The 23,547-nt window shown below is 41.2% G+C and overlaps 1 protein-coding gene across 1 annotated transcript; it reads right to left on the bottom strand.

Annotated features, from left to right (window-relative positions):
- Window positions 1-17,071: 17,071 nt before the first annotated feature.
- Window positions 17,072-19,348, bottom strand: FAM181B (family with sequence similarity 181 member B). Its single transcript, XM_069759341.1, has one exon. It carries the CDS (start codon window positions 19,027-19,029, stop codon window positions 18,025-18,027), a length of 1,005 nt encoding a protein of 334 aa, XP_069615442.1. The 5' UTR covers window positions 19,030-19,348; the 3' UTR covers window positions 17,072-18,024.
- Between the last annotated feature and the right edge of the window lie 4,199 nt (window positions 19,349-23,547).

The following is a 23,547-nucleotide window of genomic DNA, read 5'->3' as shown; positions in this document are numbered from 1 at the left end:
CTTTTAATGCACCCCATGATCCTGTTTGCCTTGGCAGCTGCTGCCTGGCACTGGCTGCTCCAGGTAAGTTTATCATTAACTAGGATCCCCAAGTCCTTCTCCCTGTCAGATTTACCCAGTGGTTTCCCGTTCAGTGTGTAATGGTGATATTGATTCCATCTTCCCATGTGTATAACCTTACATTTATCATTGTTAAACCTCATCTGCCACCTTTCAGCCCAAGTTTCCAACTTATCCAGATCCATCTGTAGCAGAATACTATCTTCTCTTGTATTAACTGCTTTACATAGTTTTGTATCATCTGCAAATATCGATATTTTACTGTGTAAACCTTCTACCAGATCATTAATGAATATGTTGAAGAGAACAGGTCCCAATACTGACCCCTGCGGTACCCCACTGGTCACAGCGACCCAGTTAGAGACTATACCATTTATAACCACCCTCTGCTTTCTATCACTAAGCCAGTTACTAACCCATTTACACACATTTTCCCCCAGACCAAGCATTCTCATTTTGTGTACCAACCTCTTGTGCGGCACGGTATCAAACTTGATTCACAATATTCAGAAAAGGTATAATCTTATCATTCATTAAACAAACTAGCCAAATTAATATTACGTAGAAGCGAAAGTGAATTTGGGTAATAATAGAGTCAGTTTATATTTGCTACTGTCTGCACTTTAAAGCACTATTGTAAGTATGCACTGTAGGGGACTTCTAGGTACAACAATATTATCTGGCACTATTTCATGTGCATGGTTTGGCAATGTTATTTGTGTACTGTATAGCACTGATGTGCGTTATATGGCACCATTATGTCTGCACTTTAGAGCACTATTATGTGTGCACTGTATGACACTTATGTGTGAAATGTATAACACTATTATCTGTATGGCCCTTATGTGTTTTATTGTACTGCAATGTATGTTCTGTATAGCATAATTTCTTGTGTGCTGTATAGCACTGTTATGTCTGCATTTTATAGCATTTTTATGTGTGCACTGTATGGCGCTAGTATCTGTATTATGTGTCTATGGTACTGTTATGTTGTACTGCATATTTTAGACACTATAAATATATAAATACATGAAATGGGGAGTATTATGCCATTTTATTACTTGTATATTATTATAAATGATTGCATTATTACATTTATCTATAGAATAATTCACAAAGGACAGAATACAGTAGATGAGAAAAAAAGCAAAACCTAATTTGTCCACTAGATGTCGATAGCTGCATTGTTAATGCAAATAATAGTGGTGATAAAGATACTAAATCTCCATGTAAGAGGACTGCAGTGCAGAAAATGCCATGTGATCCCTGGAGGGCTGGGGGCAGATTTCAGGTATGGGTTGTTCCTAAATTAGGGAACTGCTTGCACGTATTCAGGACACAAGATGCTCATTTCTTTCTGACAGAACTCTCAGCTGATTTTTCGCCTCAGAAGGTAAAAATACTTATAACTTTTCCTGTGCAAATTTATAATGTGAGGGTCGGTATCAGTTCTACTTATCTTTTAGAGGAACTTTGCTGAAATTCACTAAAATGCTCCCTGTGCTTACAGACAACAGACGTAATTTCATTTCTTTTATAGATGATGTGAGAAATAAGAAATCTGTAAATCACTTTATTTACAAATTATATTGTCTTACCACTGATCAAGCTCTTCAAAATGTCACCACTAGGTGTCTCCCTTCTTTGTAAGTTGATGGCATCTGCCTGTTGTCAGGTGTAATCCTTCACTAGCAGCAGAGACGAGCAGACCGATTACCGGAAGCAGGGTGGAACTTTCTCATGGAAAAGAATCATAGAATGTTAGAGTTGGAAGGGACCTCCATGGTTATCGTGTCCAACCCCCTGCTCAAGGCAGGACTCACTAAAACATTTTAGAAAGATGTCCGTCCAGCCTCTGTGTGAAGACTTCCATTGAAGCAGAACTCACCACTTCTCATGGCCGCCTGTTCTACTCGATGATCACCCTCACTCTCAGTTTTTTCTAATATCTAATCTGTATCTTCTCCCTTTCACTTTCATTCCATTGATTGTTCCTCATAGTTTGTAAGCTTGCGAGCAGCAGGGCCCTCATTCCTCCTGGTATCTGTTTTGAACTGTATTTCTGTTATGCTGTAATGTCTATTGTCTGTGCAAGTCCCCTCTATAATTTGTAAAGCGCTGCGGAATATGTTGACGCTATATAAATAAAATTATTATTATTGTTTCTCATGTTTCCATGTGCAAATGCAAACAATGATGATCCCCCTACACTGTGACAGCCCTTTAGATATTTGTAGACAGCTATTAAGTCTCCTCTTAGCCTTCTTTTATGCAAACTTAAGGTTCACAGATCCTTTAACCGTTCCTTGTAGGACATAGTTTGCAGTTCGCTCACCATCCTGGTCGCTCTTCTCTGAACTTGCTCAAGTTTTTCAATGTCTTTTTTAAAATGTGGCGCCCAGAACTGGACACCATATTCCAGATGAGGCCTGACCAGGAAAGGGTAGAGGGGATAATTAGTTCACGTGATCTAGACTCTATGCTTCTCTTAATACATCACTTAATGCATCACACTGTTGATTTATGTGCAGTCTGTGATCTATTACAACCCCTGGCAAAAATTATGGAATCGCCGGCCTTGGAGGATGTTCATTCAGTTGTTTAATTTTGTAGAAAAAAAGCCGATCACAGACGACATGGCACAAAACTAAAGTCATTTCAAATGGCAACTTTCTGGCTTTAAGAAACACTAAAAGAAATCAAGAACAAAAAATGTGGTAGTCAGTAATGGTGACTATGTCTTTCTACAGGAAATAGCAATAAATTACTTGGCACTCAGAAGATCTTGCGTAAGATCTTCTGAGTGCCAAGTAATTTATTGCTATTAATTAACGGGTTGGAAACCTAACTCGTGCACCTCCAAAAAGCCCTGAGTGCCGTGTTTACTACCTCTTTCTACAGGAAATAGTTCAGGTAATTATCACTCCACAGGAAGTTGAGGCAGGTCCATTTCATTCCGTATGTTAAACTGCATATAGATGTAACAGAGAAGTGAGCAACTCCATTGAAAACCTATTCACTAGGAGCCTAATTCTACTTAAAGGGGTTGTAAAACTTAAAAAAAAAAATTATAGAGTAGTTTGAGAATTACCGTAATTGTCCCCAGGTCTGGATTCCTGCCGCTTCAGCACAGATAGCTCAGGTGTTCTCTGCAAGGCCAGGAAGCGATGACATCCTGTTCATAGGTACATCCATCATAGGTCATATGACCATCTAAAGCAGGGGTCCCCAACTCCAGGCCTCGAGGGCCGCCAACAGTGCAGGTTTTCAGGATTTCTTTAGTACTGCATCGGTGGTAATGTGATTATCTGCACAGGTGATGATTCCAACCCCTGTGCAATACTAGGGAAATCCTGAAAACCTGCACTGTTGGCGGCCCTCGAGGCCTGGAGTTGGGGACCACTGATCTAAAGTCTTTAATTGGCTTCAGTGGTCAGGTGAAGGAACTTGGCCAATCACAATGGTGAGGTGACCAAAAAAGTAGGACGTCATCACTTCCTATGCAAGAAAACCAAAACAGCCTGCACAGGGGTTAGATCTGGTGGTTATACCATCTTTCATTATTTTATGATTAGGGATGGGTGGACCTGTGGAAGGTCGGGTTCGACTGTTGTCCAAAGTTCGGTTGGGGTACCAGAACACATACCCGAATTGAACCCTATAGAAATCAATGGGGACTTAAACTTTGGAACAGGAAAATATTTCTCTATCAGAAATTGAAACTCCCTCTATAGTGAGAACTGAGCACTACAATTGGAGCTCCTACAAGAAACCTTGTCACAAAACGGTTCATCCAGTATCTGTTGTAAATCTACTGTGCCGTTCGTATGTTCAATATACAATCATAAGGCTGCAATGAAAAGAAAAAAGTTTAAAAAAAATACGGTAACCAAAATGCTTTAAAAACTATTCAAAACTGCTTCAGGAAGCAAAAATCTTGTAAAAAAAAAATAAAAATTAAAACTCCGCAAACAAGGAACATTTCATAAAACAGTTTCCACTAGAAAACTCATTGCTCATAAGAACCTCCGTGTGAACAAAGATTTTTTTGTGTGTTTTTGAGGAGTTCAAAACCTCTCATAATTAGGGGGGTTTGGGAAGAATTTTTTTATTGAAGAGGATTTGGAGTATGTACACTGGGAGTCTTTTTTTCAGAGTTTTCAGAGCAGAAACTAAGCAGAAGGAGTTTTGAGATTTGGAGAGTTTCTGCAACAGAAAACCTCCATTAAAATCTGTGTGCACATTCCTTTGAACGGATTTGGATAAAGTTTTTTTTTTTGCAGCCTTTTGATTGGACAGTCTCAAATTTCTTGACCGGATCTTACAGCCCAACCTTGGGTTATTTAGCACTCACAATATAAAATTAGTCATATATGAGTTTATCAGATCTTAGAACTGCAGCCAAACTTTTGTAATTATGTAGTTTTTGTTTTTTATTTTGGTAAAAAAATTACTAACTTTAAAAAAAAATGTCTGCCACAACTTACTAAAAAAAATTAAAAAAAAAAAAATCGCCAAACTGATGTGACTTTACAATATATAATTTTGGGGTTAAAAGTACTCTATGATATACCCATAAGTTTCTTAAGGATCAACCTACTCCAAAAAGGTGACCTCAGGGCATATATAGTTGTCAGATTGTGAGCACTATTCAGACTGTTTCCATTTTATAAAATGATGTTGTTTATCTGAGATATGTCGATCTTTCAGTATTGGTTGGGTCTGCCCACTAGGATCCTCACAAATCCTAATAATGGAGGAGCCACAGCACTAACTTAGTGCCCCCTTGTAAGTATGGTCGAGAGAATCGATGTGCAAGGAAAAGCAGCAAGAGGTCAACATCTGGAGAGACTTGCCATGTGCACAGCAAACTGATGGAAATCTTGTCCATGTGTATCCCCTCTTTTTTAAGCCATCTTTGCCCCCTTACCCTCTCCGTTCCCACCTACCCAAGACAGCAAGGCACAAAAAAATACCTACAACTGCTGATTTTAGAAGGATTTGTCAGATCCTAACAGAGAGATTTTCTAACTTTTCTCGGAGGTTTGTCCATGTTTTCAGAATCTCATGGACATTCTGGGAGAATTGGCAAATCATAAAGTAATGTCATAACCCTGTGATAAGCCATCACTTTGTGCCATGGGAATCACCCTTTGGAAAAGTCAGACAACCATATACTCTACTCCTCTACTCCTCCTTGCTCCGGCCTCATCTGGGATACTGTGTCCAGTTCTTGGCGCCACATTTTAAAAAAATACATTAATAAACTGGAGCAAATTCAGAGAAGAGCTACCAGGATAGTGAGCGGACTGCAAACTATGTCCTACGGGGATTGGTTAAAGGATTTGAGAATGTTTAGCTTGCAAGAAAGAAGACTGAGAGGAGACTTAATAGCAGTCTACAAATATCTGAAGGGCTGTCACAGTTTAGAGGGATCATCATAATTCTCATTTGCACATGGAAACACGAGAAGCAATGGGATTAAACTGAAAGGGAGAAGACACAGATTAGACATTGGAAAAAAAAATTTGACAGTGAGGGTGATCAATGAGTGGAACAGGCTGCCACGAGAAGTGGTAAGTTCTCCTTCAATGGAAGTCTTCAAACTGAGGCTGGACAGACATCTGTCTGAGATGGTTTAGTGAATCATTGAGCAGGGGGTTGGACACGATGGAAGTGAATAGAATTTGTCACAAATTTCACCCAAAAATTGGAAGAATGTTTTTTTTTTTGTGATTCAATTTTCTCGAATCTAAGTAGCCATCCAGGAAAGGACTGAAAAATAAAAATATTATACCCACCTCTCCGCTGACCTGTCCTGCCACCTCATCCTCCACTGGCTCCCATGATCTGGTCCCGGTTTTCTCCTCTTCTGTCATCATTCTCCTGTACCTCCAGCAATGACTAGACCGAATGCAATGTCACGATTTCGTATGAGGCCTAGTCATGAAGTGAGGGCAAGGTCATAACGATCGCTGTCGTAGAAGGTGCGATCGAGTCCACGCCCATGCTGGAGGGGGCCCGGAGACTCCAGTGCTTCCTTCTGTTGGATGGGCATCTGAGGACGCACATCCAGCTGAAGTGCATTGCAGTGCAGGGACCCTCCACTGCAGGCATTGGCATCGCATGGCAGTGACATCAAGCATTGCCATAGCAGGCACGCCAGTGTAAGCGGTCTGCCTCTGCGACTGCTACAGAAGAGGACACCACATGTTGTGGGAGCAGCGGAAGGTGAGAAGAATGATGTTTTTTTATTATTACGGTGAGGCAAAACGGAGGACATATGTCAGAAAGGGACCAAGTATAGGGACATGTATACCAGGATGGGAGACATGTATACCAGAAGGACGCATATATATACCAGAAAGGGATCCAGGTTGGGGGACATATCTACTATATAAAGCTGAATGTGTGTATGTGTGTGTGTATGTCCGGGATTGGCATCTGCACCGTCGCAGCTACAGCCACAAAATTTTGCACAGTCACACATCTGGACCCCGAGAGCGTCATAGGCTATGTTGTGAGGCGAAATTTTAACCCCGTGCGTTCCAATTCACCAAACAATTTTGCCCCTATCTACATAATGGGGAAAAAAGTGAAAGGAAAAGTGTTGGAAGCGTCGCAGCTACAGCAACAAAATTTTGCACAGTCACACGTCTGGACCCTGAGAGCGTCATAGGCTACGTTGTGAGGTGAAATTTTAACCCCGCGCTTTCCAATTCACCAAACAATTTTGCCCCTATCTACATAATGGGAAAAAAGTGAAAGGAAAAGTGTTGGAGGCGTCGCAGCTACAGCCACAAAATTTTGCACAGTCACACGTCTGGACCCTGAGAGCGTCATAGGCTATGTTGTGAGGTGAAATTTTAACTCCGTGCTTTCCAATTCACCAAACTATTTTTCCCCTATCTACATAATGGGGAAAACTGAAAGGAAAAGTGTTGGAGGCAAATTGACAGCTGCCAGATGTGAACAAGGGGGACTTAAAGAGTGAGAGCGATGGCGCAAAAGAGTATATACCGTACAGTTGCTAAGGTGGGACCCCGACATGGGATACTCACCACACACGGGGATATGAACACACACACAAAATGCGCCACACACTACCACGTGCTTGAACACATATACCACCCTCAGCACACATTTCACCACACATACACCAACCTCGCCACATAAAAGTCGAAACACAAAAGTCGCCGCTCAAAACTCGCCACGCGCAAAACTCGCCACATGCAAAAACTAGGCTCACGCAAAACTCGCCACAAGTGCAAAACTCACCTCATGGAAAACTCGCCACACGCAAAACTTGCACACGCGGAAAAATTGCCACATGCACAAAATTTGCAACACATGCAAAAGTTGCCTCACACAAAACTTGCACATACTCAAAAGGCACCACACATAAAACTCGCCACGCGCAAAACTCGCCATGCGCAAAACTTGCTGCACACAACTTGCTACACTAACCTGTCACATGCAACTCAACACACAAAAAGTTGCTACACGCATGTTGCCACACAAAACTCATCTCACAAAAGTCGCTACATGCATATCGCCACACACAACTTGACAAACGAAACTCGCCCTAAAACACACACAAGTCTGGTATTATCTTTCAAAAATAAAAATCTGATTAATAAGCAGACAAACTACAAGAGCAACAAATGTACCATATAGGAAATACGGCAGCTGTCAGTCACATGACCTGTCTATTATGTGTATGTGTGAGCTAATATATACTGCCAGGGGGAGGGCTTCCTGTTGGCTGGGGATTTATCAGGCTGCCAATTTATCTTACAAATACTGAGGTAAAAATACTGAGCAAATAACGTGTGAATGAGGTCTAATACAGGAGATCACACAGGTATATACTATATACAGGGGAGATGACACACAGATATATACTATATACAGGAGAGATGACACACAGGTATATACTATACAGAGGAGGAGATGACATACATACTATATACAGGAGGAGACGACATACAGGTATATACTATATACAGGAGGAGATGACACACAGGTATATACTATATACAGGAGCAGATTACCTACAGGTATATACTATATACAGGAGGAGATGACATACAGGTATATGCTATATATAGAAGATGACATACAGATATATACTATATACAGGAGGAGATGACACACAGATATATACTATATACAGGGGAGATAACACACAGGTATATACTATATACAGGAGGAGATGACATACAGGTATATACTATATATAGAAGATGACATACAGGTATGTACTATATATAGGAGGAGATGACATACAGGTATATACTGTATATAGGAGGAGATGACATACAGGTATATACTATATACAGGGGAGATGACACACAGCAGGTATATACTATATACAGGGGAGATGACATACAGGTAAATACAGGAGATGAAATACAGGTGTATACTATATCTAAGGGAGATGACAAACATGTACTGTATATACTGAGGTGAAAATGAGAGGTGTGAGGTGAAAATGAAAAGGTGTGAGTGCAAAATGAGAGGAGTGAGGGAAAATAGTGTAGTGATCGGAAAATGACAGATGTGAGGTCGAAATGACAAGTGTTAGGCGGGAATGAGAGGAGTGAGGGAGAAAATGAGAGATGTGAGGGGGAAAATTAAAGATGTGATTGGGAAAATGAGAGGCGTGATGGGAAAATAAGATAAGTGACGTGTTATAACTAACCACAGATATTTACTATGCCCAGGCAACGCCGGGCTCTTCAGCTAGTCTAATATATAAAGCTGAATGTGTGTGTGTGCGTGTATGTATGTATGTCCGGGATTGGCATCTGCACCGTCGCAGCTACAGCCACAAAATTTTGCACAGTCACACATCTGGACCCCGAGAGCATCATAGGCTATGTTGTGAGGTGAAATTTTAACCCCGCGCTTTCCAATTCACCAAACAATTTTGCCCCTATCTACATAATGGGGAAAAAGTGAAAGGACAAGTGTTGGAGGCAAATTGACAGCTGCCAGATGTGAACAAGGGGGACTTAAAGAATGAGAGCGATGGCACCAAAGAGTATATACCGTACAGTTGCTAAGGTGGGGGCCCGACATGGGATACTCACCACACACGGGGATATGAACACACACACAAAATGCGCCACACACTACCACGTGCTTGAACACATATTACCCTCAGCACACATTTCACCACACATACACCAATCTCGCCACATAAAAGTCGAAACACAAGTCGCCGCTCAAAACTCGCTGCTCGCAAAACTCGCCACATGCAAAACTAGGCTCATGCAAAACTCGCCACACGTGCAAAACTCACCTCATGGAAAACTCGCCACACGCAAAACTTGCACACGCGGAAAAATTGCCACATGCACAAAAGTTTCAACACATGCAAAAGTTGCCTCACACAAAACTTGCACATACTCAAAACGCACCATGCATAAAACTCACCACGTGCAAAATTCGCCATGGGCAAAACTTGCTGCACACAACTTGCTACACTAACCTGTCACATGCAACTCGACACACAAAAAGTTGCTACACGCATGTCGCCACACGCAACTCAACACACACAACTTGACACATGAAACTCGCCCTAAAACACACACAAGTCTGGTATTATCCTTCAAAAATAAAAATCTGATTAATAAGTAGACAAACTACAACAAATGTACCATATAGGAAATACGGCAGCTGTCAGTCACATGACCTGTCTATTATGTGTATGTGTGAGCTAATATATACTGCCAGGGGGAGGGCTTCCTGTTGGCTGGGGATTTATCAGGCTGCCAATTTAGCTTACAAATACTGAGGTAAAAATACTGAGCAAATAACGTGTGAACGAGGTCTAATACAGGAGGAGATGACACACAGGTATATACTATATACAGGGGAGATGACACACATATATATACTATATACAGGAGAGATGACACACAGGTATATACTATATACAGGAGGAGATGACACACAGGTATATACTATATACAGGGGAGATGACACACATATATATATATATATATACTATATACAGGAGAGATGACACACAGGTATATACTATATAGAGGAGGAGGTGACATACAGGTGCATACTATATACAGGATGAGATGACATACAGGTATATACTATATACAGGAGGAGATGACACACAGGTATATACTATATACAGGAGCAGATGACCTACAGGTATATACTATATACAGGAGGAGATGACATACAGGTATATGCTATATATAGAAGATGACATACAGGGGAGATGACACACAGGTATATACTATATACAGGAGGAGATGACATACAGGTATATACTATATATAGAAGGAGATGACATACAGGTATATACTATATATAGGAGATGACATACAGGTATATACTATATACAGGGGAGATGACACACAGCAGGTATATACTATATAGAGGGGAGATGACATACAGGTATATACTATATACAGGAGATTACATACAGGTGTATACTATATATAAGGGAGATGACAAACATGTATATACTGAGGTGAAAATGAGAGGTGTGAGGTGAAAATGAAAAGGTGTGAGTGCAAAATGAGAGGAGTGAGGGAAAATAGTGGAGTGATCGGAAAATGACAGATGTGAGGTCGAAATGACAAGAGTTAGGCGGGAATGAGAGGAGTGAGGGAGAAAATGAGAGATGTGAGGGGGAAAATGAAAGCTGTGATTGGGAAAATGAGAGGCATGATGGGAAAATAAGAGAAGTGAGGTGCTATAACTAATCACAGATATTTACTATGCCCAGGCAACGCCGGGCTCTTCAGCTAGTCTAATATATAAAGCTGAATGTGTGTGTGTATGTGTGTGTGTATGTATGTATGTTCGGGATTGGCATCTGCACCGTTGCAGCTACAGCCACAAAAGTTTGCACAGTCACACGTCTGGACCTCGAGAGCGTCATAGGTTATGTTGTGAGGTGAAATTTTAACCCCGCGCGTTCCAATTCACCAAACAATTTTGCCCCTATCTACATAATGGGGAAAAAAGTGAAAGGAAAAGTGTTGGAGGCGTCGCAGCTACAGCCACAAAATTTTGCACAGTCACACGTCAGGACCCTGAGAGCATCATAGGCTATGTTGTGAGGTGAAATTTTAACCCCATGCTTTCCAATCCACCAAACAATTTTGCCCCTATCTACATAATGGGGAAAAAGTGAAAGGAAAAGTGTTGGAGGCATCGCAGCTACAGCCACAAAATTTTGCACAGTCACACGTCTGGACCCCGAGAGCGTCATAGGTTATGTTGTGAGGTGAAATTTTAACCCCGTGCTTTCCAATCCACCAAACAATTTTGCCCCTATCTACATAATGGGGAAAAAGTGAAAGGAAAAGTGTTGGAGGCGTCGCAGCTACAGCCACAAAATTTTGCACAGTCACACGTCTGGACCCCGAGAGCGTCATAGGCTATGTTGTGAGGTGAAATTTTAACCCCGTGCTTTCCAATTCACCAAACAATTTTGCCCCTATCTACATAATGGGGAAAAAGTGAAAGGAAAAGTGTTGGAGGCGTCGCAGCTACAGCCACAAAATTTTGCACAGTCACACGTCTGGACCCCGAGAGCGTCATAGGCTATGTTGTGAGGTGAAATTTTAACCCCGTGCTTTCCAATTCACCAAACAATTTTGCCCCATCTACATAATGAGGAAAAAGTGAAAGGAAAAGTGTTGGAGGCGTCGCAGCTACAGCCACAAAATTTTGCACAGTCACACGACTGGACCCCGAGAGCGTCATAGGCTATGTTGTGAGGTGAAATTTTAACCCCACGCTTTCCAATTCACCAAACAATTTTGCCCCTATCTACATAATGGAAAAAAATGAAAGGAAAAGTGTAGGAGGCAAATTGACAGCTGCCAGATGTGAACAAGGGGGACTTAAAGAATGAGAGCGATGGCGCCAAAGAGTATATACCGTACAGTTGCTAAGGTGGGGCCCCGACATGGGATACTCACCACACACACACAAAATGCGCCACACACTACCACGTGCTTGAACACATATTACCCTCAGCACACATTTCACCACAAATACACCAACCTCGCCACATAAAAGTCGAAACACAAAAGTCGCCACTCAAAACTCGCCACGCGCAGAACTCGCCACATGCAGAAACTAGGCTCTTGCAAAACTCGCCACAAGTGCAAAACTCACCTCATGGAAAACTCGCCACACGCAAAACTTGCACGCGCGGAAAAATTGCCACATGCACAAAAGTTGCAACACATGCAAAAGTTGCCTCACACAAAACTTGCACATACTCAAAAGGCACCACACATAAAACTCGCCACGCGCAAAACTGGCCATGCGCAAAACTTGCTGCACACAACTTGCTACACTAACCTGTCACATGCAACTCGACACACAAAAAGTTGCTACACGCATGTTGCCACACAAAACTCATCTCACAAAAGTCGCTACATGCATGTCGCCACACGTAACTCAACACACACAACTTGACAAACGAAACTCGCCCTAAAACACACACAAGTCTGGTATTTTCCTTCAAAAATAAAAATCTGATTAATAAGCAGACAAACTACAACAAATGTACCATATAGGAAATACAGCAGCTGTCAGTCACATGACCTGTCTATTATGTGTATGTGTGAGCTAATATATACTGCCAAGGGGGAGGGCTTCCTGTTGCCTGGGCATTTATCAGGCTGCCAATTTATCTTACAAATACTGAGGTAAAAATACTGAGCAAATAACGTGTGAACGAGGTCTAATACAGGAGGAGATGACACACAGGTATATACTATATACAGGGGAGATGACACACATATATATATACTATATACAGGAGAGATGACACACAGGTATATACTATATAGAGGAGGAGGTGACATACAGGTACATATATATACAGGAGAAGATGAAATACAGGTATATACTATATACAGGAGGAGATGACACACAGGTATATACTATATACAGGAGCAGATGACCTACAGGTATATACTATATACAGGAGGAGATGACATACAGGTATATGCTATATATAGAAGATGACATGCAGGTATATACTATATACAGGAGGAGATGACACACAGATATATACTATATACAGGGGAGATGACACACAGGTATATACTATATACAGGAGGAGATGACATACAGGTATATACTATATATAGAAGGAGATGACATTCAAGTATATACTATATATAGGGGAGATGACACACAGCAGGTATATACTATATAAAGGGGAGATGACATACAGGTATATACTATATACAGGAGATGACATACAGATGTATACTATATATAAGGGAGATGACAAACATGTATATACTGAGGTGATGAGGTGAAAATGAGAGGTGTGAGGTGAAAATGAAAAGGTGTGAGTGCAAAATGAGAGGAGTGAGGAAAAAATAGTGGAGTGATCAGAAAATGACAGATGTGAGGTTGAAATGACAAGTGTTAGGGGGGAATGAGAGGAGTGAGTGAGAAAATGAGAGGTGTGAGGGAGAAAATGAGATGGGGGATATATACCAGAAAGTGGCCCGGGATGGGGGGCATATATACCAGAAAGGGGAACATGTATTCTAGATTTGGAGTCGTGTATACCTGGAAGGGGGACATGTATACCAGAAAGAGGCCCAGAATTATGGACATATTTTCCAGGAACGTACCATGATAAAGGACATATGAACCAGGGTGGGGGATATATACCAGGAAAGGGGATGTAAACACCAGGATGGGGGAAAAATATACCAGAAAGTGGCCCAGGATGGTGGAGATATATACCAGAAAGGGGGACATGCATACTAGGATAAGAGACAAATATACCAGAAAAGGGTCATATATATATATATATATATATTTATATATATATATATATAAATATATATATATATATATATATATATATATATATATATATATATATATATATGTATCAGAAAGGGGGACATGTATACCAGGATGAGGTAAATATATATATGAAAGAAGCCCAGGTTGGGAGACATACAGTATACACCAGGATTGGGATATATATATACCAAAAAGCGGCCCAGGATAGGGAAATGTACACCAGGATGGGGAACATGTATACAAGGATTGGCCCAGGATGGGGGACATATATACTGGGATGGGAGACATGTATACCAGGATGGGTGATATATTTACAGTCATGGCCAAAAGTATTGACACCCCTGCAATTCTGTCAGATAATACTCATTTTCTTCCTGAAAATGATTGCAATCACAAATTCTTTGGTATTATTATCTTCATTTAATTTGTCTTAAATGAAGAAACACAAAAAGAATTGTCCTAAAGCCAAATTGGATATAATTCCACACCAAACATAAAAAGGGGGTGGACAAAAGTATTGGCACTGTTCGAAAAATCATGTGATGCTTCTCTAATTTGTGTAATTAACAGCACCTGTAACTTACCTGTGGCACCTAACAGGTGTTGGCAATAACTAAATCACACTTGCAGCCAGTTGACATGGATTAAAGTTGACTCAACCTCTGCCCTGTGTCCTTGTGTGTACCACATTGAGCATGGAGAAAAGAAAGAAGACCAAAGAACTGTCTGAGGACTTGAGAAACCAAATTGTGAGGAAGTATGAGCAATCTCAAGGCTACAAGTCCATCTCCAAAGACCTGATTGTTCCTGTGTCTACAGTGCGCAGTGTCATCAAGAAGTTTACAGCCCATGGCACTGTGGCTAACTTCCCTAGATGTGGACGGAAAAGAAAACTTGGCAAGAGATTTCAACGCAAGATTGTGCGGATGTTGGATAAAGAACCTCGACTAACATCCAAACAAGTTCAAGCTGCCCTGCAGTCCGAGGGTACAACAGTGTCAACCCGTACTATCCGTCGGCGTCTGAATGAAAAGGGACTGTATGGTAGGAGACCCAGGAAGACCCAACTTCTTACCCCGAGACATAAAACAGCCAGGCTGGATTTTGCCAAAACTTACCTGAAAAAGCCTAAAACGTTTTGGAAGAATGTTCTCTGGTCAGATGAGACAAAAGTAGAGCTTTTTGGCAAAGGCATCAACATAGCGTTTACAGGAGAAAAAAAGAGGTATTCAAAGAAAAGAACACGGTCCCTACGGTCAAACATGGCGGAGGTTCCCTGATGTTTTTGGGTTGCTTTGCTGCCTCTGGCACTGGACTGCTTGGCCGTGTGCATGGCATTATGAAGTCTGAAGACTACAAACAAATTTTGCAGCATAATGTAGGGTCCAGTGTGAGAAAGCTGGGTCTCCCTCAGAGGTCATGGGTCTTCCAGCAGGACAATGACCCAAAACACACTTCAAAAACCACTAGAAAACGGTTTGAGAGAAAGCACTGGAAACTTCTAAGGTGGCCAGCAATGAGTCCATACCTGAATCCCATAGAACACCTGTGGAGAGATCTAAAAATGGCAGATTGGAGAAGGCACCCTTCAAATATCAGGGACCTGGAGCAGTTTGCCAAAGAAGAATGGTCTAAAATTCCAGCAGAGCATTGTAAGAAACTCATTGATGGTTACCGGAAGCGGTTGGTCGCAGTTATTTTGGCTAAAGGTTGTGCAACCAAGTATTAGGCTGAGGGTGCCAATACTTTTGTCTGGCCCATTTTTGGAGTTTTGTGTGAAATGATCAATGTTTTGCTTTTTGCTTCATTCTCTTTTGTGTTTTTTCATTTAAGACAAATTAAATGAAGATAATAATACCAAAGAATTTGTGATTGCAATCATTTTGAGGAAGAAACTGAGTATTATCTGACAGAAATGCAGGGGTGTCATTACTTTTGGCCATGACTGTACCAGAAAGGGACCCAGGTTGGGGGAAATATAGATATCAAGATGGGCGACATATATAACAGAAAGTGGCTCAGGATGGGGGGGCATATATACCAGAAAGGGGGACATGTATACTAGATTGGGAGTCGTGTATACCTGGAAGGGACACATACATACCTGAAAGAGGCCAAGGATAGGGGACATATCTACCAGGAACACATCATGCTAAGGGACATATACACCAGGATGGGGGACAATTATACTAGAAAGTGGCCCAGGATGGGGGAGATACATACCAGAAAGGGGGACATATATACTAGGATAGGAGACCAATTTACCAGAAAAGGGGACATATATACCAGAAAGAATGACATATATAACACAAAGGGGGACATGTATACCAGTATGAGGGAAATATATATATGAAATGGGCCCAGGTTGGGAGACCTATATACCAGGATGGGTATATATATACCAAAAAGGGGCCCAGGATAGGGACATGTACATCAGGATTGGGGACATGTATACCAGGATAGGGGACATATACTGGGACGGGAAACATATATACCAGGATGGGGGATATATATACAAGAAAGGGGCAGGATAGGGACATGTACATCAGGATGGGGGATATATATACCAGAAAGGGAACCAGGTTGGGAGACATATATACCAGGATGGGGGATATATATACAAGAAAAGGGCCCAGGATAGGGACATGTACATCAGGATGGGGGATATATATACCAGAAAGGGAACCAGGTTGGGAGACATATATACCAGGATGGGGGATATATATACAAGAAAGGGGCCCAGGATAGGGACATGTACAACAGGATGGGGGATATATATACCAGAAAGGGACCCAGGTTGGGAGACATATATGCCAGGATGGGGGACATATATACAAGAAAGGGGCCCAGGATAAGGACATGTACACCATATAAACCAGAAATTTGCCCGGGATGCACTCTCACTGGCAATGTTAAATTAACACTGCATCACTTTCCTTTTGCATCCCAGTCACTGACTCCATCAAGAATTTTAAAATTTGTTGCATCCTGGCAAAAAAAGTTTTGTTTTTTTAATCTTCATTAGTCCCCTTGAGCAGGGGGGTTGTTAAAATGTATGATATACCTCAGTATTATTTAACCTTTTTTTATAGGGTCATCATTACGGTATATAGAGACAAAAAATTAAACCAATATTTTGAAAAGGACCACGACCGACCCAATATTTTTTTAAATTTTACTTTTAAAAGTTAGGTCATGATTACATAAATGCAAGAAATGCAATGAATATTCTGACGAGGCCAAAATACATTTTTATTTTTTTTTTTTAGCAGGGGCACGGTTTACATAAATGCAAATAGGTTTATTAAAGCCCAACGACGACGAATGTGCGGGGCCAATATTTTGTGACCACTAAGTTCTTTATGAGAAACAATGAGCACAAAACAAATTTTTGAAACAAAAAGAAAAACTCAAATTTATATTAATGGTTCCCAGTGGAATTTTTTTTTTCCAATGTGAACATGCAAAAAAAAAAACTTTATTTTTTAACAACCAATACATAGGCACACAAGACAATGCAGTTTCTTTAATACACTGCCGCCTCCGCAAATGAAACAGGTGGTCATTATACAGTTAATAAAAGAGGATCCTGGGGTAAGCTCAAGTTCATCAATAAAGAAAAAAAGAAAAAAAATGTTTTGGGGGAAGGGGTCAAACGTTCAGAGAAGATGGAAAGGCAACGACACTTAAAGGAGCCGCAGATGCGTGAATATACTGTAGATTGTCACACAAAAAAATCATAAAAATTCTACTGGACACAGATAAACAAAAAAAAATCTCGGTGCTAATCTTTTTTTTATTGCATAAGAATTTTTGCATTGTTCATAAAAATTTTACAAGAACAAAAAAAATTGTTAGCGTAAACCAAAAGGGATATTTTGACACAAGGGCAGATATGGCTTTCGGTAGAATATTATATTGTCCATTGACAGATTAACATAGCTTATTACATTAAGAATTTTTGAGAAAAATAAAAAAGCTGAATGTCAATATTATAAATGTTGAGTGTTATTCTGACAGGGTCAGGTTTTTTTTTTAGGTCGTCACTACGTTGCATCTGAGTGAGTTTATTGCACAGCTCTGTCTGTTATAGAGTTCTTCGAAAAAGTTTTGGAAAACTTTTGCAAAACTTTTTGTTTACAAAACAGAGTACCCAATTCTGTTGTATCCTGAACCGCAGTCATAAAACATTTGGGGTAAGGAGCACTCGGGGTAGCAGGGGTTAAACGATGTTATACTGGGACAGTTGTCCTCCATAGAAGCTGGGATGGTAACGGGGTCTGTGCTGGTTGAATAGACGGGGACTGGCACTGGAATACATTTCAAACTTTCATTCAAGTTTGGGCTGCAAGTTCCCACGGGACTCTTTTTAATTGGATTACATGGACTCCAGGGGTCGGAATAAAGGAGCCCATTTAGTAAGTGATGGGGCTCATAAATGGAATGTTCTGCCGGAACGTCTTGGTGTATCTTTACTGAGGCTCCCTGAATGATCTCTTGCTCTGAGATCATGTTGTTGTAATCATGGCCCAATAGGTCAAAAAATTCAACAGTTTCTTGGTTACCTTTATCCAAGTCCTTTAATGTCACCACTCCAGAACTGGTAAGAAGTCCCGATGAAGAATAAGCAGGCTCGGTGAAGAAAGATGGTGGCAAGTTCCGGTTTCTCAAGGGCACTTTTTTGCATTTTTCCCCACGAATCTCCTTGACGTTATCAAAAAGAGCAGCCAAGCTCTTGCTCTGCAAGTTGGACTGGGCATTGTCCCTTTTTGGAGGAGGCTTACAGTGATAATTTTGGGGGCTGTTGCCACTGGTGGGAGATGTGACTTGACCTTTCGGAGAACCTTGACTTGTCACTCCATTACTGATAATACCCGTGCATCTTTTAATCTGTTTTTGAAGGTACTTCCGATGGTTGACCTTTCTCTTTGACTTCACTGGCTTGTCCAGGGCAAGTTTTATGTTACTGGAAGCCGTATTAATAAAACTAAGAAGATCCTTACTTGATTCCTTATAGTCTCCACTTTCTACGGCTCCCAGGAAGTCGACTCCTTCGTGATAGCTTTTCTCGAAGTCCACGGCTGATCCCGAGAAATATAAGGGCAGAAAATGATGATTCATAATCTCAGCTTGGACAGCCATCTCGACAAGATGATTCCTTCTGTCTATCGAGAGTCAAAAATACCAATCCCGGAAGAAGACATCTGTAGACCGGTTGTCTTGAAAATCATATCCAGACGGTAAGATCAGATCAGTAGATCCCAGCGCAGATTTCTAAATTCTTTTAATCGTTGGCCAATTTGTAGCATTCAAGATTTTTCAAAAAGTTGAACTTCATCATTAAAAAAAGCAAAAAAAATTGCCAAAATCTCAGAAGGTAAAGACATGGGTATGAGATGAGTTTGAGAGAAAGATGCAGCTAGCGCCAGGCTTTCAGCTGCTTCTCGGTTTAATTTGTTCTCACCAGAAATACACATCCTGAAAAGAATGGGAGGGTCGGATAAGTAGGAGGTCTGCAAGCCTTAATGGTATCAGCTTTCACTAAATCTGTGGGCTGGGAATGATACATCATGCAAGGTCTGGAATAAAGACTGCACTGTGCTCGCCTCTCCTCCAGCCACAAAACAAAGTGCAATCCCCTGTTTCCATTCAAGCCTGGAATAACATAAATACTCCTGTTGTCTTAACTTTTTTTTTCTTCTTCTCTGGCATTGACCTTTTTGTTTTTGTTTTCTTGTTTTTTTTTTTGCTTTTATTTTGTTAAATGCAACTACTTAAAGGTGAACTGATGTCATTCTTTTTTATAATTGTTTTATTTGTTCTATTGTATGTATGCATTTTGAAGAATTAATGTAAAAATGGGCATGAACCAAGGATTATCTATCCATCCATTTAAAAGCAAAATAGTAAAACGATTGTTTCCTAGATAAATTTAGACGGATAGAGAGATGACTCTGATCTCTCCTTTAAACCACATATCCAAGCCCTTTTCACTTCCTGCCGACTCCAACTAAAAAATATTTCCCGGATTGGCACATTCCTCAACCAAGAATCTGCAAAAAACCCTAGTCCATGCCCTCATCATCTCCCGCCTCGACTACTACAACCTCCTGCTCTGTGGCCTTCCCTTGAAAACTCTCACATCCCTCCAATCTATCCTAAATTCTGCTGCCCGATTAACCCACCTGTCCCCCTACCATTCTCCAGCTTCTCTCCTCTGTCAATCCCTGCACTGGCTCCCCATTACCCAGATACTCCAGTACAAAACCCTAATCATGACATGCAAAGCCATCCATAACCTGTCTCCTCCATACATCTGTGACCTCGTCTCCTGGTACTTACCTACATGCAACCTCCGATCCTCACAAGACCTCCTTCTCTACTCCCCTCTTATCTCCTCTTCCCACAATCGCATACAAGATTTCTCTCGCGTATCACCCTTACTCTGGAACTCTCTACCCCAACATATTAGACTCTCGCCTACCATCGAAACCTTCAAAAGGAACCTGAAGACCCACCTCTTCCGACAAGCCTACAACCTGCAGTAACCACCGATCGACCAAACCGCTGCATGACCAGCTCTACCCTCACCTACTGTATCCTCACCCATTCCTTGTAGATTGTGAGCCTTCGCGGGCAGGGTCCTCTCTCCTCCTGTACCAGGCGGTGACTCGTGTTGTTCAAGGTACTGTACTTGTTTTTTTTATTATTTATACCCCTTTTAAAGCGCCATGGAATAAATGGTGCTATACTAATAAATAATATTAATAATAATAGAGAGATATAGATGAAAGATAGATATGGGATAGATAGAATTCTTGTTTCATCTTCCTTTATATCACAGGATTTGCACAGCAGCTCTCGGAAGTGAAGTCCCTATAGAGCCTTTATAATGCACTAATTCCATTATATCCTTACGTCTCCATGAATGGGAATCCTGTGTCCGCCTAGAAGGTCAGGCATAAAGAGTTGTGATGTCAGGACAGTGAGGCCCAGGAGTTAAGACCTTCTTTCTCACTGAAGTGGATAATCCCATCTCGCGGATTCAGGAAACATTACATGGTCATTTGAACACACTATAGAGGAAGGGAAAATGGGCCGGTATGTGGCTAAGGGGTTAATGAGGCAGCGGAGAAGAGAATCCTAAATGGGTCAAATATCCGGAAGAATCGCAGAAAGATCCAAGAATAGCTGAATTCTACTATTGAGGGGTAAATTAATCCAAGTAAACAGCTTAAAGAGCTCAGCCGCTATTATTACCTCCTAGAAATAAGGATCGCCCCCCACAATGCCCCAGCATGCACTAGGGAGGGCCTCATTCACTTGTATTTAGGCGTCATTTACATAATATAGGTAAGGACAACAGATTTTCAAGGGAGCTTGACCGCATTGAGCCCGTGCGGCTGCTTACAGGACGGTGTAGCAGTTGAATATACAAGTTGAATAAAAAAAATATATGGGTATTAGGACAAGCTCCAAGGCCCACGGGGTGAGTCCATTTCCCCTTCCTTTTCAAGGCTTCCCTAGCCTGTCTATAAATGCATTAGTTAATGTGAAAAATAACAAAATATATATTAAAAAATTTATAACATGTGACATACACCAGACATTACACGTCATCCAAAAATGTTGCTATACATAATATACATACTAATAGGGAACGCACTACAACACTTCTTTTTAACGACAATTTGCTTAGTTAAAAATATATTACTATTACTATATCATTAAAAATTAAAACTTTGTTTTTGTTTTTTTTACATTTTTTTCATAAATCAGTATTACTCATGAATATAAGAAACTTTGTGATATATCTGTTATACTTTGCGGGCTCACATGGAGAGGTAGATCCTCTAAACCTTTGAACTGGGCTCTGACCCTTCCAGGGCCTTTGTGCACCCCTCAGACATGGACTTGTGCCCCTTCTTTTGGGTCTCCCAGTAATGTGACCTCATGTTCTCTTGATTGCTCAGGGAGTTCTCCGTAGCCAAGTATCTTTCCACAAGGCTCACTAGGCCATCTGTGTTTTGGGGATCTCGTTGGCAACCAAGCTTTGCACGGATTTTCGCAGTGAGTGGAAAAATAGATCCACTACCACTCTTTTCACCATTTGTGCTGAAGAGCTGGTCTCAGGTTGCAGCCATTTTCGCAGAAGATATAACCCATCGAAAAACTGGGATCGGGGACGTTTGTACCTTTGATATCACCAGAGGTGCTGCCGTTCTGCCCAGACTGCCAAGGTGAAGCCTACACATGCCATAATCTCCTCCTTCAGCTTGCCTTTAGGTACCTTCACACATAATGATTTCGTTAACGATATCGTTGCAACGTCACGCTTTTTGTGACGTAGCAACGATCCCGCTAACGATCACGTTATGTGTGACAGCAACCAACGATCAGGCCCCTGCTGGGAGATCGTTGGTCACTGGGGAATGATCGGGACCTTTTTTTGGTCGCTGATCACCCGCTGTCATCGCTGGATCGGCGTGTGTGACGCCGATCCAGCGATGTGTTCACTGGTAACCAGGGTAAATATCGGGTTACTAAGCGCAGGGCCGCACTTAGTAACCCGATATTTACCCTGGTTACCATTGTAAAAGTTAAAAAAAAAAACAGTACATACTCACATTCCGATGTCTGTCACGTCCCCCGGCGTCAGCTTCCCGCACTGACTGTGTCAGCGCCGGCCGGCCGTAAAGCAGAGCCCAGAAGGTTTCTGTCAGGAAAGCCATCTGCTGATGCTGCTGTTGTAACTGCTGCTACAACTCCTGCTACTGCTGCTGAAACTGCTGGATCAAAAGTTTTTTAGTCTCCTGTTGTTCTTGCATAACTTTTAGGATTTATTATACAGGAAAACTGGAGCTGTTGCCACCAATCAGATTCCAGTTCTCGTTTTTAGAGGCCCTTTGAAGAAATTGAATTGTCTGCTTTAGGCCAAGGGTCCACAAACAGGACACCATATAGGTAAGGTTAGAAATGTAGCCACTACTATGGTGTAAGGTTGTGTAATCCAGTACAGAAGGGGGCTGATGGGTGTGTTTCCCATTCTGCGTACTCTTCGTGACCCTCGGGCCAATTTCCCACGCCTTTGTTTAGGTCGTTCACATGACCCAAAAAGAAAAGGGATGAAACAAATCATGACCAGACGCCTCATTCCGGGGATAACATAGTTTGTTTTTATGATATATATGCCATAAGGGGCATTTATTCCTGGTTGAGTGTTTTTCTAATTTTTTTTCCATTTTTTAGATAATATAAAGTTGCCCCACAAATAAGTAAAAACAAAGCGAATAAATGGTTTGAACAACTTGGCTTCAATTAGGGTTAACACATGGAAAATGAACGTTTTACTTTAGATGCTTTGTAATTTTTTTAGTTTTTTTCGATTTTTGGAAAATTTTCTGTTCCTAAGAAAAAGTTTTTTTTTTGTTTAGGAAATTCCTCTGGGAACATTCCATGAAATAAATAAGTGTCAGCGCTCCAGCGCCATGGTCTCATTTCCTAATGGCATCTTAATCTGATGACGGTGAAGTGAGATTTCTTGCACATTCTAGTATCAGTGGGAATTTCTGCCCTTTCCTGACAAGTATTATGGGTCGGCTTTGACATACAGCCCTGCAGAGCCTAAATAGGGCTCCATTCTTTCCCAGCCCTGAATGA

Source organism: Ranitomeya imitator, chromosome 3 (assembly GCF_032444005.1).
Source record: "Ranitomeya imitator isolate aRanImi1 chromosome 3, aRanImi1.pri, whole genome shotgun sequence".
NCBI lineage: Eukaryota > Metazoa > Chordata > Amphibia > Anura > Dendrobatidae > Ranitomeya > Ranitomeya imitator.
This window is presented reverse-complemented; position numbering and strand designations above follow the sequence as displayed.

Bases quoted from the DNA above. Each gene is read 5' to 3' on its own strand.
- FAM181B (XM_069759341.1), bottom strand. From the start codon at position 19,029: ATGGCTGTCCAAGCTGAGATTATGAATCATCATTTTCTGCCCTTATAT.